General features: G+C 44.0%; 2 protein-coding genes across 4 annotated transcripts in view; one reads left to right on the plus strand and one right to left on the minus strand.

The window, feature by feature from the left end:
• The window catches only part of KCNS3 (potassium voltage-gated channel modifier subfamily S member 3), a 60,549-nt gene that overhangs the window by 30,598 nt on the left and 12,153 nt on the right, over window positions 1-17,798 (minus strand). The window contains exon 1 of one of the 2 annotated variants that reach the window (XM_069974091.1): window positions 5,965-6,208. The exons of the other annotated variant lie outside the window; for it this stretch is intronic. Within the exon in view, the coding sequence (XP_069830192.1) occupies window positions 5,965-5,976 (12 nt within the window). The 5' untranslated portion in view covers window positions 5,977-6,208. Of the gene's footprint in view, window positions 1-5,964; window positions 6,209-17,798 lie in introns of those variants that run through there. 2 annotated transcript variants of the gene reach the window in all.
• The window catches only part of LOC138795122 (zona pellucida sperm-binding protein 2-like), a 51,020-nt gene continuing 39,644 nt past the window's right edge, over window positions 6,423-17,798 (plus strand). The window contains exon 1 of one of the 2 annotated variants that reach the window (XM_069974087.1): window positions 6,423-6,493. The gene's annotated coding sequence lies outside the window, so the exon portion shown is untranslated. Of the gene's footprint in view, window positions 6,494-6,526; window positions 6,579-17,798 lie in introns of those variants that run through there. The other variant, XM_069974088.1, reaches the window with a different exon arrangement.

Genomic DNA, 17,798 nt, shown 5'->3' on the forward strand with positions numbered 1-17,798 from the left:
CAGATTATGTAAGGATCGCCCGGGCAGCTCCCTCCGCAGCATAGACGACGCCTGCAAGACGTTTGTAGGTTTGTGTATTTACCTGGGCTCCCTCCGACTTCCTCCTACACTCACATACATAGAGAGAGGTGTATTGGTTTGTGATTCCCATTGGAGACAGACACCGAGTCATCACAGTCTTTGTACAGCGCCGCTATATATGCTGGTGCTATATAAATAAAGGAAATATTATGATGTTCCGTCCTCTAAGACAAGCTGGACCCATTATTCATTAGCAGAGTGTTCCAGACAGAGCTCCACAAGGCAGTGATAGATGTCTCCAAACAACGCCATGACCTGGAGCAAAGTCTGTATCTCCTGCAGAAGACATGGCGGCCAGGTGATTGATGCTCTCATAGGGGAGCGAGCTGCCAGATTAGACGTGATTGGGTTAAAGCTGGAAGACCTAGAATCTAGGTCCTGGAGATCTAACTTAAAGGGGTAATCTGAAGTAAAAAAAAAAAACTTTTTCAATCGACTGGTGTCAAGAAGTTATATAGATTTGTAAATTATTATTATTTTTTTTTAAATCCTTCGGTCTTCCAGTACTTATCAGCAGCTGTATGTCCTGCAGGAAGTGGTGTATTCTTTCCAGTCTGACACAGTGCTCTGTGCTGCCACCTCTGTCCATGTCAGGAACTGTGCAGAGCAGCGGCAAATCCCCATAGAAAACCTCTCCTGCTCTGGACAGTTCCTGACATGGACAGAGGTGGCAGCAGAGAGCACTGTGTCAGACTGGAGAGAATACACCACTTCGTGCAAGACATACAGCAGCTGATAAGTACTGGAAGACTGGAGATTTTTAAATAAAAGTTAATTACAAATCTACATAACTTTCTAATACCAGTTGATTTATTTTTATTTTTTATTTATTTATTTATTTATTTATTTTTTTACCCAAGTACCCCTTTAAGGCTCTTAAATGTGTGTGAGTACTAAAAGAAACAGTACTGAATATCTTACAGGCCTTACTGCCCAGTCAGGTGCTTAATCCCCATATAATGACGGGATCCATAGCGCAATTACTAAGCCATGAGATGTCATCCTGCATCTTCATTATCCAGAAAGGAAAGCTCTTACCTCTGCGGTGTCATCCACATTCCCGGAGCGGAGCCGGCTAGGGAGATATCTGGCATCGGCAATGCTACATAACTGATAGATAGAGCTTTACAACTGGCTCAAATGAAATATAGTATCTGTAAACTGGGTAAAACTTGGGTCTTCCAGTACTCATCAGCTGCTGTATGTCCTGCAGGAAGTGGTGTATTCTTTCCAGTCTGACACAGTGCTCTTTGCTGCCACCTCTGCCCATGTCAGGAGCTGTCCAGAGCAGGAGAGGTTTTCTATGGGGATTTGCTGCTGCTCTGGACAGTTCCTGACATGGACAGAGGTGGCAGCAGAGAGCGCTGTGTCAGACTGGAGAGAATATACCACTTCCTGCAGGACATATATGTGATATAAAGCAAGTTTTCAGACCACCTCCCAGCCCCCCATATCTGAACATAGAGCTGAGTTAGAGGGTGACATTATATTGCAGGTGTTTATACCGCCTTGTGATGATTTTATAATTGAGCTCTTCTATCTTGGTGGTAATACATGTAGAATGGGAATTTTGCAATGTTTCCTACTTGTGCCTCCTCGACTGAACCCTCGAGCTCCTTCTCATAGTCACTGATGAGATCCAGGTGCCACGGGTTTATTTTTTTTTTTCTTATCTCCTTTTCTGATTGTATATTTTTTCTTTCATTTTTTGCACTTTTATCTCCTGAGCTTCTGCTCGGCAATAACAGCCTTTAAGGTTACGCTTTACAGCACTTACAGACATAGAAAAGAGACTGAAGGGGACTATTTACTTCTATGAGAGAGTTTTCTAGGCATGCTCTGGGACCTGTGTGGAGGTAACTGTTGCAGTAGGGGTGGGGCTGTGACATCACCAATGGTGAACGGTTGATCCTGTCTTATCTATGTACTGGTATTACTTTACTCCTGTTTGTGATGATAAGGAGGAGACTGCTGATCTGTACAGAACAGGAAGTTTTAGGCTTAGCTGCCAGACTGAAAACTGAAAGATGTTTGCCAACTCTAGACTTGAAGTGTCACTGTCATTTTTATTTATTTATTTTTGCACAAATCAATAGTCCAGGCGATTTTAAGAAACATTGTAATTGGGTTTATTAGGCAAATCTGCCATTATCTGCATTCAAAAAGACTTTCCCCAGCCCCCCCCCCCCCTCCTCTCTCTCATCCACTGCTCATTATCAGGAAATCTCGACTCTTTTAGATCAGTTGTGCCCTGTGTTACCTATGGAGAGAGGAGGGGGAGGAGGGAGATTAGTCACCAGCAGAGAGCAGAGAACAAAGGAATACACAGTGGGAGCTGTATGAAAACCGGTATTCAGAGGTCAGAGAAGTCAGTGCTGACTTCAGAGGAGATAGCCCGGTGATGTAGCTGTAAATTAACTCTTGGTGCCTCATCTCCCTCCACCCCTCCCCTCTCCATAGAGAATAATGAAGACAGGGGGAAGAGCTTTAAACTGCTTTTTGATGATAAAAATGCATTTTTCGGCTAATAAACCTAATTACAAAGTTTCTTAAAATCGTCTGTACTATAAAGTGACACTTTAATAAAAACTCCACAGCAATAGCAAACTATACACCATTTTGCATGCCTTAATATGCGTTTAAAGCTTTCTTCTTCTACCATTAAAGGGGTAGTCCACCCAAAAAAATTTTCTTTCAAATCAACTGCTACCATGAAGTGCCAGAGATTTGTAATTTACTTCTATTAAAAAATCTCAAGCCTTCCAGTACTTATCAGCTGCTGTATGCCCAACAGGAAGTTGTATTATTTCCAGTCTGGAGAGCAGGAGAGGTTTTCTATGGGGATTTGCTCCTGCTTTGGACAGTTCCTGACATGGACAGAGGAGGCAACAGAGAGCACTGGGTCAGACAGGAAAGAAAACACCACTTCCTGCTGGACACACAGCAGCTGATAAGTACTGGAAGACTTAAGATTTTTTAATAGAAGTGAATTACAAATCTCTGGCACTTTATGGCACCAGTTGATTTGAAAGAAAAAAATTTTTGGTGGACTACCCCTTTAAGTTCACATCAAACTCCAACTATTCTTTACCCCAAAGGAGCAATTACACTTCATTCCAGACCGACAAACCTCAATGGCTGAAAACATTATTCACATAGGAAAAGAACATCCCAACCCACAAGGATACGGATGGTATTTAAAGGGTTTGTAAATTGACTTTATTTAAAAAGCTCAAATCTTTCAGTACTTATCAGCTGCTGTATGTTCTGCAGGAAGTGGTGTATTCTTTCCAGTCTGACACAGTGCTCTCTGCTGCCACCTCTGTCCATGTCAGGAAGTGTCCAGAGCAGAAGCAAATCCTCATAGAAAACCTCTCCTGCTCTGGACAGTTCCTGACATGGACAGAGGTGGCAGCAGAGAGCCCTGTGTTACACTGGAAAGAATACACCACTTCCTGCAGAACATACAGAAGATGATAAGTACTGGAAGACTGGAGATTTCTTGAGCTCTGAGAACAAGAAAAAAGGGCAGCAGCTATAATAGTAGCTCTATGATCCCTTCCCATTTTCACATGACCCCGGAAGACAGATGCTATCTGCCGCTCGCTGGAAGTGACTGTACCTCTGCCAGAGACATAATAGTCCTGCTTTTAATTTAGCATTTTGTTGGCTCAGGAAATATTTACACGCCGTCTCCGGGCCCGGCAGATGGTCAAACGCTACGGCCGAAAAGCAACAACAAGTGCTGACTCTCCATCGTAAAGATTCCAGCGTCAGAAAAGAATTGTATCATTCTGGACTGAAGTTATAAAATCACCCCCCCCCCCCAAAAAAAAAAAAAACCACTATATATATATATATATATATATATATATATATATATATATATATGTTTTCCTGTTTCCCCTGGTTGTCCAGTTGCCTCGTCTGCAGAAATCTCCAGCAGTCATCAATCGCTCTTCACCTCATTACAATGAGATCCATCATCCGCTATAGCACGACAGGATAAGTCTAAGCAACACCATGATAATCCTGCTAAATGTTCCCGCTACCTTAAAGGGGTTGTGCAGCAAAGAAAAATTTATTTCAAATCAACTGGTGTCAGAAAGTGCCAGAGATTTGTAATTTACTTCTAATTAAAAAAAAATAAATAAAAAAAAACCTCCAGTCTCCCAGTACTTATCAACTGCTGTATGTTCTGCAGAAAGTGGTGTATTCTCTCTAGTCTGATGCAGTGCTCTCTGCTGCCACCTCTGTCCATGTCAGGAACTGTCCAGGGCAGTAGAAAATCCCCATTGAAAAACCTCTCCTGCAGGACATACAGCAGCTGATAAGTACTGGAAGACTTGAGATTTTTTTTTTTTTAATAGAAGTTACAAATCTCTAAAGACAAGTATTGTCTTTAATGGGGTATTCCAAGATAAAATCCCCTATCCACATGATATCCTATAGTGCCATCTGTTTCACTTCAGCCCAGCTTCATCCATGCACTTCATTACTGTAATTGGATCATGTGATCACCAGCCTGACCCAAAGAAAATCCTGCTGTTTTATGTGTCTGAAGAACTGTTCTGTCCTGGGTCGGCTGACTTTCTATGAACTACAGGATGACATCATCACCTATCAGATGCCTTCTGGCAGCTTACAGCCCCCTCCCCACCCAGCTCTATGTGTATCCTGCTGCTGCTATCTCCATTGGATGTGATATATACTGTAGTTATATACCTCCCCTGTTGTTTTTGCAGCATTTTACATTTACACATTATTGAATACATGTAAATGTGCTCCATAAAATCAAGAGGGAAGGCAAAATAGACGACTCTATGCAGTGCTAAAGGCCATATCAATAGATGAGTGGCGTAGCTACCATAGAGGCAGACCACACAACTGCTACGGGGCCCATGCGGCAGGGCCCTGGCAAAATGTGGTCTGCCTCTATGGTAACTACTGCTCACATCAGGGAGCCACCTGCCAGTCTCTTTTGTGGCCATAGGCAGCACTGCATCTACCGCCACAAGAGGGTCTCCCCCCCCATGCACAGGGTACCCCCCTACCCATGCACATACTCACATAAACCAGTGGCGCACTTCTTTAGCGATCAGTTCTCCCAGCTTCCCAGCATGCCAGTGACATCACTCATGCGTCAGGGATCTGGAAGAACATAATCTTGGCAGGACCGTGTCTGGACATGTGATTTTGGATTCATGGGGCCCCATACAGTTTCTTGCTACAGGGTCCTCATGAATCCTTGCTACACCTCGGAAGTAGAGACATATGGCAAACAAGAGATACCCAGCTATCAATAACAGAAGAAAATAGAAGGAAACCTGTGATAATAACTACCGACGGGTTTCCCCTATTATAATCAGGGCTCATCAGGGGACTAGATAACTTAATTGCAAAAACAGAAATAGTCAACGACTCTAAGCAGTGTTAAAGGCCGTATCAATAGATGAGTGGTGTAGCTACCATGGAGACAGACCACACAACTGTTATGGGGCCCATGTGGCAGGGCCCATGACATGACTCATGCGTCAGGGATCTGGGAGAACAGAATGCCATAGGACCGTGCCTGGACATGCCAGTGTGGATTCATGGGGCCCCATACAGTTTCTTACTACGGGGCCGCATGAAGCCTAGCTACAATTCGGAAATAAATAGAGACATATGGAAAAACAAGAGATACCCAGCTATCAATAACAAAAGAATATAAAAGGAAACTTGTGATAATAACCCCACGCGTGTTTCCCTCATTATAATCAGGGTTCATCAGGGGACTAGCTGAATTACAAAAATTAATACAGAAATAGTCAAAAAGGATACATAAGAGCGGAGAAGTTCCAAACGTCTACAGATGACCAGGGCTCATATCAGGCCACTTACTGTAATCCTCATATGACTTTATTAGAAGCTTAAAAACAGCCGAGAAACAAAGCCTGCTTCTATGTCGAGATATTAGTAGGTTTTCTCTGAGGACTCGTGATTCCACTAATATTCTGCACAAAATGCTATTTCACTAATGGATTGTAAGGAAGCGGAGAAAGATTCAGAGACAGCAGGAAATGGCGCCCTGGTTTGTGGCGAAATGCTTTGAAGCCTTTGTATAATTTAATACTATCATCCAACCTATCTGCTGTTTTACTGGATTTTATAGGAGATTATACACTCGATGTTCATGAGAATATCGGGGTGCAGCCCTATAGACAAGGGGGAGATTTATCAAACATGGTGTAAAGTGAAACTGGCTGAGTTGCCCCTAGCAACCAATCAGATTCCATCTTTCATTTTCCAAAGAGTCTGTGAGGAATGAGAGGTGGAATCTGATTGGTTGCTAGGGGCAACCATGAGTTATGCTGTGTAACAGGCCCTAATCCCGACATTTCGCATAGCCGGCTATAGGAGATGACGTCACGTAAGTATCCCTCGCCTTTCGTCAGTCAGTAGTCATGTGTTGACTTGCGGTTACAGAAATGACTCCGGCTATTTTCATTACTCACGTGAGTAGGTTAGACTGGGACAGCGCTGTCTGAGAGACATTACTGAGTATACAGGGAAATATATCATATAGAGAGAAATATACATCATGGTTTCAGGATATATTAGGATAATGGTAAATCAGTATCCCAATCTACACGCCCTCCCAATCTTTTGTTTTGTTTTGTTTCAAGCGCACAGAATTTGCACTTCTTATTTGCAATCTCTTATTTAAACAGGTTTCTGCCCCTTCATTTCATACTTGTTATTATGTACTCAGTCTCCTTCCCCCAAGTTCTGAGCTGCTGCTTTCTGCTGAAAACACAAAAATCTGTGTGTGAGCTTTTCTCTCTGTCTCGGCCTCCTCCCCCCTCCCTTCTGAGACGGCTGATGTAAACAAGTCCCTATCTGCAAATTTGTATCTTCTTTGTAGTGCTGGGAGGGTTAATCTGAGGTCAAGTTACACAGTTACATAACTATTACGGTTGAAAAAAAGATACATGTTCATCGAGTTCAGCCAAGAAGGGAATGGGTGTCCAGGCCTGTTATATACATGACAATATCCTGCTGGTTGAACTCACAGTGAATAACCCTTACAAAGTTACAGATAGGGACTTGTTTACAACGGCTGTTTCAGAGGGGAGGGGGGAGGAGGGGGAGACAGAGAGAACAGCTCACACACTGATTTTTGTGTCTTCAGCAGAAAGCAGCAGCTGAGAACTGGGGAAGGAGACTGAATAGATAATAATAAGCATGGAAGAAATTGTTAGTCTCACCCTGGGCAGCAACGTATCAGAAGTTATGTATGAGTGGAATACAAAAGTCAATTGCTGCCCTGTATGACATCACTATGGATGACATAACACCCTTCCCAGAAGATGGTTACGGCAGTCATGGGACGTCAGGTTACACCATTGTCCTACAGTGATAAACAGGAGATCCATCAATGTAAGGGTCTATTTACACAGAAAGATTATATGACAGATTATCTGCCAAAAAAAAATTGAAGCCAAAGCCAGGAATGGATTTGAAAAGAGGAGAAATCTCAGGCTTTCCTTTATGACCTGTTCCCTGTTTATAGTCTGTTTCTGGCTTTGGCTTCAAATCTTTGGCAGATAATCTGTCAGATAATCTTGCTGTGTAAATGGACCCTAAAAGGCGCCAATCAAGCTAATTTACCAAGATTTTTAGTGGACAAAATTCCCCTTTAACAAAGGATGCACCCAAATTCTGCAGGCAAAACTGAATGTAATTAAAGGGAAACTAAAGCTAAAGTATATATTGGCTCCATTTGCTGTACTCTTGTATGTCATCTATTATACTCTGTTATCAGCCATTTAGGCTGCAGGGGAAAAAAAAATCAGCGTAATGTTCTTCACAGAGCTGGGAACCCTCAGATTATGAGGCACCTACATACAGTGCACTAGATCTCAGCTTCCTGGATATTTAACAGTATAACATGTGGAGACACGGGAGATTGTTCTAAGGGCTTTAAAGGGGTACTCCGTCAAAAAAATTCTTTAAAATCAACCAGTGTCAGAAAGTTATATAGATTACTAATTTACTTCTATTTAAAAATCTCAAGTCTCTCAGTACTTATCAGCTACTGTATGCCCTGCAGGAAGTGGTGTATTCTCTCCAGTCTGACACAGTGCTCTCTGCTGCCACCTCTGTCCATGTCAGGAACTGTCCAGAACAGCAGCAAATCCCCATAGAAAACCTCTCCTTCTCTGGACAGTTCCTGACATGGACAGAGGTGGCAGTAGAGAGCACTGTGTCAGACTGGAGAGAATACACCACTTCTTGCAGGGCATACAGAAGCTGATAAGTACTGAAAGACTTGAGATTTTTAAATAGAAGTGAATTACAAATCTATATAACTTTCTGACACTGGTTGATTTGAAAGAAAAAGATTTTAGACAGAGTACCCCTTTAACGCCCTTAGAACAATCTCCTGTGTCTCCACATGTTTTTTGAAAAGAAGTAAATAACAAATCTATATAACTTTCTGAAATCAGTTGAATTGTAAGAAAAAGATTTCCGCCGGAGTACCCCTTTAAACTCTACAGAAATAGGTTGGAAATTGCCTATGAGAAGCCATTTCGAGCATCTTTTGTACTTTCCTGTGATCGGGAAAGCAAAGTAAGCAGCTGCCACTTGACATCGCCATTGGTCACGATGATGCATTTCTATTGATTTATTAATGTAAAGACTGAGGGGATTTGTAAAGCTTTTTAAATAAGTACAGCCACCATTACTTATAATAGCATAAGGAAGTATCCTGCCTAATTATACAAAGTACCGATACAACGTGCACATAATGCACGGAGAGGAGAAGGGGGACTGGAAAAAGAACTGGGTGCATGCTTAAAGGGGTTGTCCAGAGAAAATCTTTTTCTTTCAAATCAACTGGAGTCAGGAAGTTATATAGATTTGTTATTTACTTCTATTAAAAAATTTTAAGTCTTCCCATACTTATCAGCTGCTGTATGTCCTGCAGGAAATGTTGTTTTATTTTCAGTCTGACACAGTGCTCTCTGCTGACATCTCTGGCCGAGACAGGAACTGTGCAGAGCAGGAGAAATTTTCTATGGAGATTCATAGAAAACTGAGACAGAGTTCCTGTTTCGGCCAGAGAGGTCAGCAGAGAGCACTGTGTCAGACTGAAAAGAAAACAACATTTCCTGCATGACATACGGCAGCTAATAAGTATGAGAAGACTTGAGATTTTTTTAAAAGAAGTAAATTACAAATCTATATAACTTTATGGTATCAGTTGATTTGAAAGAAAAAGATTTTCGATGGACAACCCCTTTAACTAGGGATGGTCCGAACCCGCCGAGGTTCGGGTTCGACTGAACTCGAACGCTCGGCATCGGATTCCCGCTGTCTGGCAGCTCCGTGTAGCGGGCGGATACAGCGGGAGGAACGCCTGGAAAACTGTGATACAGCCTATGGCTATGGCTGTATCCCAGTTTTCCAGGCGTTCCTCCTGCTGGATCCGCCCACTGCACGGAGCGGGCAGACAGCGGTAATCATTGCGGAGGGTTCGGGTTCGTACGAACCCCGTGCGAACCAGGTTCAGACCATCCCTACCTTTAACCCTTTCCCACACAAGGACATAACTGTACGTCCTCGCGCAGGTGGGGGCGTTCGGAGCGGGGCCGTGCGCCGTGCCCGCTAATTAAGCCTTCAGATGAAGCTGTCAAAGTTGACAGCTGCATCTGAAGACTTCAGAGCAGCTGTTCCCTGGTGTCTAACGGGAAGATCGCTCCCCCGTGACGTTGTCACGGAGGAGCGATCTCCGTGACTGGTGCCGGCCGGGGTCGGCGCCGTAATGCTGCAGCAGCCGAAAGCAAACGAGTGCCGATCTCATTGATCTATGCTGCATATCTATGCAGCATAGATCTGAATAAGAGATCAGTGCACTTATACTAGAAGTCCCCCATGGGGAATAACCCTAACCCCAGTGGGGGAATAACCCTAACCCCTGGGGGGAATAATCCTAACCCCTGGGGGGGAATAACCCTAACCCCAAGGGGAATAACCCTAACCCCAGGGGGGGAATAACCCTAACCCCTGGGGGGGAATAACCCTAACCCCTGGGGGAATAACCCTAACCCCAAGGGGGGAATAACCCTAACCACAGGGGGAATAACCCTAACCCCAGGGGGAATAACCCTAACCCCAGGGGGGAATAACCCTAACCACTGGGAGAATAACCCTAACCCCTGGAGGGAATAACCCTAACCCCAGGGGGAATAACCCTAACCCCAGGGGGGAATAACCCTAACCACTGGGAGAATAACCCTAACCCCAAGGGGGGAATAACCCTAACCCCAGGGGGGGAATAACCCTAACCCCTGGGGGGGAATAACCCTAACCCCTGGGGGGGAATAACCCTAACCCCAAGGGGGGAATAACCCTAACCCCAGGGGGGGAATAACCCTAACCCCTGGGGGGGAATAACCCTAACCCCTGGGGGAATAACCCTAACCCCAGGGGGGGAATAACCCTAACCCCAGGGGGAATAACCCTAACCCCAGGGGGAATAACCCTAACCCCAGGGGGGAATAACCCTAACCACTGGGAGAATAACCCTAACCCCTGGAGGGAATAACCCTAACCCCAGGGGGAATAACCCTAACCTTCTAGTATAAGTGTAAAAGCTAAAAATAAAAGTGTCATTATTCATAAAAAGCCCCCCCCCCCTCCCCATTTTATAAATAAAAATAAATAAATAAACATGTTTGCTATCGCGGCGTGCGTAATCGCCCGAACTATTAATTAATCACATTCCTGATCTCGCACGGTAAACGGCGTAAGCGCAAAAAAATCCCAAAGTGCAAAATTGCACATTTTTGGTCTCATCAAATCCAGAAAAACTGTAATAAAAAGCGATCAAAAAGTGGTATATGCGCAATCAAGGTACCAATAGAAAGGACACATCATGGCGCAAAAAATGACACCTGACACAGCCCCATAGACCAAAGGATAAAAGCGCTATAAGCCGGGGAATGGAGCGGTTTTAAGGAACGTATGTTTGTTAACAATGGTTTGAATTTTTTACAGGCCATCAGATACAATATATACAAGTTATACATGTTATATATCGTTGTAATCGTAACGACTTGAGGAACATATATAACAAGTCAGCTTTTCTGTAGGTCTGTAGGTGTAAAAATGCAAATGCTAAGGCCTTTTAAACACAAGGAGGAAAAAACGAAAACGCAAAAACGAAAATTAGCCCCGTCCTGAAGGGGTTAAAGAACAGGCTGGTATGGAGTTGAATGTAAGGTCTTATTACTTCCACAAGCCTAGTGGTATTGCGTAAAGGGGACCTCCACACATATTTGTTCAGTAGAAGACACTGTACAAGTTCTTTACTTGGCAGCTAGAAACAAGGAAACAAGAAATCTAAACCAATTCTTCCCCAGTGCAACATAGTGGTATGGGTATGGTATGGTGCGACAATAGGTGAGCACAGAAGCACGGACAAAGGTGGCAGCAGAGAGCACTGTGTCAAACTGGAAAAAATAGACCACTTCCTGCAGGACATACAGCGGCTGATAAGTACTTGAAAACTTAAGGTTTTTAAATAGAAGTAAATTACATATCTATAAAACTTTCTGAAACCAGCTGGTTTGACAGAAAACGATTTTCAGTGGAGTACCCCTTTAAAGCGAATGTACCACTTGGACTAGTTAAAAAAAAAAAAAAGTCATACTACCTTGTTGCTGCCCATGGTGAGACTAACAATTCCTTCCATACTTGTTATTATCTATTCGGTCTCCTTCCCCCAGTTATAAGCTGCTGCTTTCTGCTGAAAACACAAAAATCTGTGTGTGAGTTTTTCTCTCTGTCTTCCCCTCCTCCCCCCTCCCTTCTGAGTCTCTTTCTTCAACATTCTAGCAACTTTGTATAGAGGATTAATCACAGTGAGTTCATCAGCAACTTAACCTCAGAGTAACAATCCAAGTATTACAAAGAAGCTACAATGTTGCAGATAAAGCCAGTTATTCACTTGTTTACATCATCCGTCTCAGAAGGGAAGGGGGAAGAGAGGACGACAGAGAGAAAGGCTGATGCTCAGATTTTTGTGGCCTTAGCAGAAAGCAGAAGCTCAGAACTGGGGGAAGAAAACTGAATAGATAATAACAAGTATGGAAGGAATTGTTAGTCTTACCATGGGCAGCAACATATCAAAAGTTATGTTTGAGTGGAATACCCCTTAAACAAACAGTTTGTTCTCTAACTTTAACAAGCTATAACCATAAAAACAGCAACATGTAAACTGATCCCTCATTGAGCAGATAGTCTTTTAGTTGTTTTTCAGAGTGAATGATGACTTTTTATGGCTATTGTTGAAACTGAGCCTTATCAGACAAAATAGAAACTTTTTTTTCTGATAAGATATATTACAAAGTTTGTTATATTTACGTTTGTTGAAATGATAGTGACCGTTTGACCGATGGTGCTGTTAATTTTTTTTCCTTTAACAAAGAACTGCGAATAGACTGAGTTTAATGAGAAATTCATCTCCGTTTCATGTCTACCCACGCTCCATAGGCCGTGCTTTGCTGACTTCTTACATCTGGCCGTGGTTTGTAGGATATATATATATATAAGAAAGGGTTACATAACAGTGACTGGAAGCTTTCTGAGACTACACGGCAACTCATGTTAGCCAAAGACTTGTCTGGGTATTTTGAGCTTTATTGCTTCCTACGCAGAGTTCTGATCGATACCCAAGCTGCACCCTCAGCAAGCCGTACATCAGCCGCAGAAAACAAATATTTGCAGACAGCAGAGGACAAGACCCATTGCAGGAGACACAAGCGCTGCTGATGCATAGGACCAGCTAAAGGCCTCCGCTGGATCTGTCGCACTACACAAACAAGCAGCATTATGGCCGGGCTTAAAGGGACACTTCGTAGAAATTTTTTAAAAAATGTTTTTGTTTTCAAATCAACTGGTGTCATAAAGTTATATAGGTTTGTATTTTACGTCGAAAAATCTCAAGTCTTCCTGTACTTATCAGCTGCTGTATGTCCTGCAGGAAGTGGTGTATTCTCTCCAGTCTTATACAGTGCTCTCTGCTGCCACCTCTGTCCATGTCAGGAACTGTCCAGAGCAGTAGTAAATCCGCATAGAAAACCGCTCCTCTCTCATTCCATTTTCATGCTGCTAGTGATCGCCTATTCTGTACATAAGAAGTAACTTTTGATCTTAGGATAACGCCAAAACTTAACATGTTAGATGCTGGCAAGTATGCGCGGAGGCCTTCTGCAGGGATGAGCGAATTTACTACACTTTGTTAGTTTCGGAGGTCGGCTTGTGAGCCTGCTGCCTTTGAACTCCTCTGAAGTCCTGGGGAACTTCTCCCTGCTTCCCAGGACTGGATCAAGTTTCCAGACCAAGGCCGGCTCCAGGTTTTTGCGGCCCTTGGGTGACAGAGCCTCAGCGGGCCCCTCATCCGTCCACTATGCAGCCATCATCCACACACTATGCACAATCACTTGAGAAACCACTAACATACTTAAACACACATTATTGACACATTAAGTGGCTGACCCTGACTGATTGATACTGCCTGACTGACACTGCCAATGACTGACTGACACTGAATAACACACACAGACACTGACTATCTGACTCATTAACATTCACTTACTAACACTGACACACTCAGACAGTGACACACAGCACTTCTCCACACTGTGAGGTTGAGGACCTTCAGGTCATGTGATCAGGGCCTTCACCCTTTTCTCTCTATGCAGGTCAGGCTCCGTCTCCTGTGTCTTCTGATGTTCAGTTCTCACCCTGCACTATAGTAAGTGGGCTGAGCATTAGAACACCGGGCCCGTCTCCCCCTCTTGGCCCCTAGAGGCGCTGTGTGTCCCTGCACTTGCCCGGGCAATCCTTGTGCCGACGTCGGCCCTGTTCCAGATACCCAGAGCAGCACAGAGTCCAAAGGCAGCCGGCTGACATGTAACTATTTCATGGCTGGGGGGTAAACCCTTACTTCAGTTTTAATAATATTTGATGTTCATTCTTGGCTACATTTTTGGGCACAAAATCTTTGAGGGTCTTCATATGAGCCTTAAAGGGGTATTTCCATCTCATCGCGATATATGCCACATCACCCAGTATCTACAGGATAGAGAATAACTTAGAGATGGGGGGGGGGGGCACCACCGTCAGTGGCTTCTCTCTCTAGCAGTTGAGGGTATCATGGCATTCTCTGACAATAGAGAGGCCCCCATACACAGACAGTCAGACAGTCCCATATAAAATGCTGGTTGATTTGGCTGACTTTTGACCAAAGTGTAGGGCGGTCTTAAAGCGGTTTATCCAACGATTACGGTTTTTCCATATTTGTGACCTCTTGCCTCCACTTTTAGTCATGGAACCCTTTTCCCTTGACAGTGTCCAGAAAAATAGTTAGTTCTTTTGGGGGGGCTCCATTACAGGAGTGGGGGGGGGGGGGGAGCAGAAAGATTAATTATGGGGGGGAAGGGGGGGGACAAAAAAAAAAGTTATTACTATCTAGGGATCAGTTCATCTGATCATTCGGCATTTGATTACCGGTGTAGATGTTGGATGCCGCCCTAGGGGGTCAAGGAAAACATATATACAGCCTATGGCCTATGGCTGTATCCATGTTTTCCAGGACTCTCTAAGACGGTATCCAACTTCTTCAGCCACTGGTATTCAGATGCAGAATGATCAGACTCGAGCATGCTCCGGCTGCACTCATCTCTACATACGTAAAACTAAATTCTACTTCTATGGGAGTCAGAGGGGTAGTGACTCTCCTTAAAGGGGTACTCCAGCGGCACCTCAACAGTTCCAGCGGCGGGTCCCACATCGCGGCGCTCTGGTGCCCGGTTCCTGTCCACTTCCTGGTGTCTGACGCGGGCCCGAGATTTGACGTCCACTCAGTGAAGGAGGCGGGATCTGAGCGGACTTGAAACGGATCACTGAGTGGCTGAGCGAACCTGAGACGTCACGTCTCGGGCCCGCATTAGACACCCGGAAGCGGCCGGGAATCGGGCACTGGAGCGCCGCGATGCGGGACCTGTTGCTGGAACCGGGGAGGTGAGTGGACGTCTTTTCCCTCGGCCACCTCCTCCCCGGTCCCAGCAAAAAAGTGCCCCCACGCTGGAGTACCCCTTTAAGGAGAGCCCGTCATAAAGGCATGTGGAGACTTACAGACCATTTAAACTGGTGGCTAATAACAATGGCAGTTTACTACAATAGCTGGCAGTGGCAGCAACCGGAGCCAGAGGTAAGTGGCTAAACACTGGACGATTATCGTGCAAAAAATCGTTATATCGTTTGAATTTAAACGATAAGTATTCTGTGTAATTGCAGGAAACAATTGAAAAATTGTTCGTATGTTGTTGATCATTGATTTAGATCTGAATCTAAAATTATTGTTAATCGTTCGCTGTAATTCCACTCTCGTTCGCTCAAGTTACACATTGTCCATTGTTTTGCTGGGATCAGTGGGAGTAAATAATCATAGTAACAATCGTATCTAATGACCATCGTTCTGTGTAATACGGTGAACAATTTCAGGTTAACGATAAACAATCTCGTTCGCGATCGTTGGTCGTTAAGCGTTAAAAATCGCTCCGTGTAATAGGACCCTCAGACTCGGCCAATAATCGCCCTGTGGAATAGAAGGCAATGAGCAGCTGACATCGTTCATGTCAGCTGATCGTTGCTGTCGTTTGTCTTTCAAGCATGTTGAAAAATAAACGACTGGGATAGCAACGATCTGCTGCTGTCGGTCCATGGAATAGGAGCGGCGGCAGCAGACCACCACTATCCTTTATGGGCTGCCTGGACGATCTAACAATCACCCGGGCACCCCCCCTGCGGCCAGCACTGCACTCACCTGCTTGCTGCCGCCACGTGTAATAGCGGTGGCAGCTAGCGGGGAACAAGGAGAAAACGAGCGCTGACAGCACTTGTTTGCTCCTCTCTGTCGGCCCGTGGAAAAGGGGCTTAAGTCTTCTGCATAGTGCACCAGGTGTGAAGATGTCACCTAGAAGAAGTGATCCTCTTCTGAAGACAACGGGCGATCACGCCAAATGTCAATCGGATGAAACTTTGGCACAGTAAGTCACACCCAGGACCCCGGTACCAGAGGGGACCCAGAGAGTCGAACCTTTGCCTTACAGATACAACTAAGGATGGTCCGAACCTGCCGAGGTTTTCCCGCTGTCTGGCCACTCCATGCAGCGGGTGGATACAGCCGGAGGACCGCCTGGAAAACTGGTATACATCCTATGGCTATGGCTGTATCCCAGTTTTCCAGGCGGTCCTCCGGCTGTATCCACCCTCTCCACGGAGCTTGCAGACAGCGGGAATCATTACCGAGAGTTCGGGTTCTAACGAACACGAACCTCGGCAGGTTCGGACCATCCCTAGATACAACCCATATTCCATATATAAGATCAAGGACGTCAAACCTGTGTTGCAGAACTACAATTCCCATCATGCCTGGACAGCTGAGGCTTTGGCTTGTGTCTCTCCAGCTGTTAGAGACCACCGCTATATAGGACCCAATGTAACTCTCATAATAAAGTATCCCTGGTATATCCCTATAATCCCTATAAGACTGACCCCGCTGTGACTGCTTGGAGCTGCCGTGCACGTGCGCTAATAACTGCATTATATTGGCGAGTGTGAACTCTGACACAGCGGGATACACCAGAACAAGAGCCTGGGAACCATCATTGAATAACAATCAGTACATAATCTACTCGGCTACTTCCCACAGTTCCTTAGGGGAATTAGAGAGCGGCAGAGAACACTGCAGGCTCTGCTTATCGCCCAAGACTGAGAGAGAATATATACCATGTGTATGAGTAACAAACAAAGCGCCAAATCTATGAGGACCGCCGATCAGCGAGATATTTCCATCATCTATAGCCGGAATTATACTGTATAACACAAAGCTGTATTATTCTGGTATAGTCAGGTGGGCGAGGTAAGTAATAGAGGGCTGCTATAATAACTTTATTCCCTAAGATATTAGTATAAATACAATCTGCTGCTGTATATGCAACCTTGTCTGTCCTCACTGCAATAATACTTACTGTATAGTATCATTAGAGAGCGACCACAGCACAGATAGATAGATAGATAGATAGATAGATAGATAGATAGGAGATAGATAGATAGATAGGAGATAGATAGATAGGAGATAGATAGATAGATAGATAGATAGATAGATAGATAGATAGGAGATAGGAGATAGATAGGAGATAGATAGATAGATAGGAGATAGATAGATAGATAGATAGATAGATAGATAGATAGATAGGAGATAGATAGATAGATAGATAGATAATAGATAGGAGATAGATAGATAGATAGGAGATAGATAGATAGATAGATAGATAGATAATAGATAGGAGATAGATAGATAGATAGATAGATAGATAGATAGATAGATAGATAGATAGGAGATAGATAGGAGATAGATAGATAGATAGATAGATAGATAGATAGATAGATAGGAGATAGATAGATAGATAGATAGATAGATAGGAGATAGATAGATAGGAGATAGATAGATAGATACGATAGATAGATAGATAGATAGATAGATAGATAGGATAGATAGATAGATAGGAGATAGATAGATAGATAGATAGATAGATAGATAGATAGATAGATAGATAGGAGATAGATAGATAGATAGATAGATAGATAGGAGATAGATA

Source organism: Dendropsophus ebraccatus, chromosome 6 (genome assembly GCF_027789765.1).
Source record: "Dendropsophus ebraccatus isolate aDenEbr1 chromosome 6, aDenEbr1.pat, whole genome shotgun sequence".
In the NCBI taxonomy this organism is placed as follows: domain Eukaryota; kingdom Metazoa; phylum Chordata; class Amphibia; order Anura; family Hylidae; genus Dendropsophus; species Dendropsophus ebraccatus.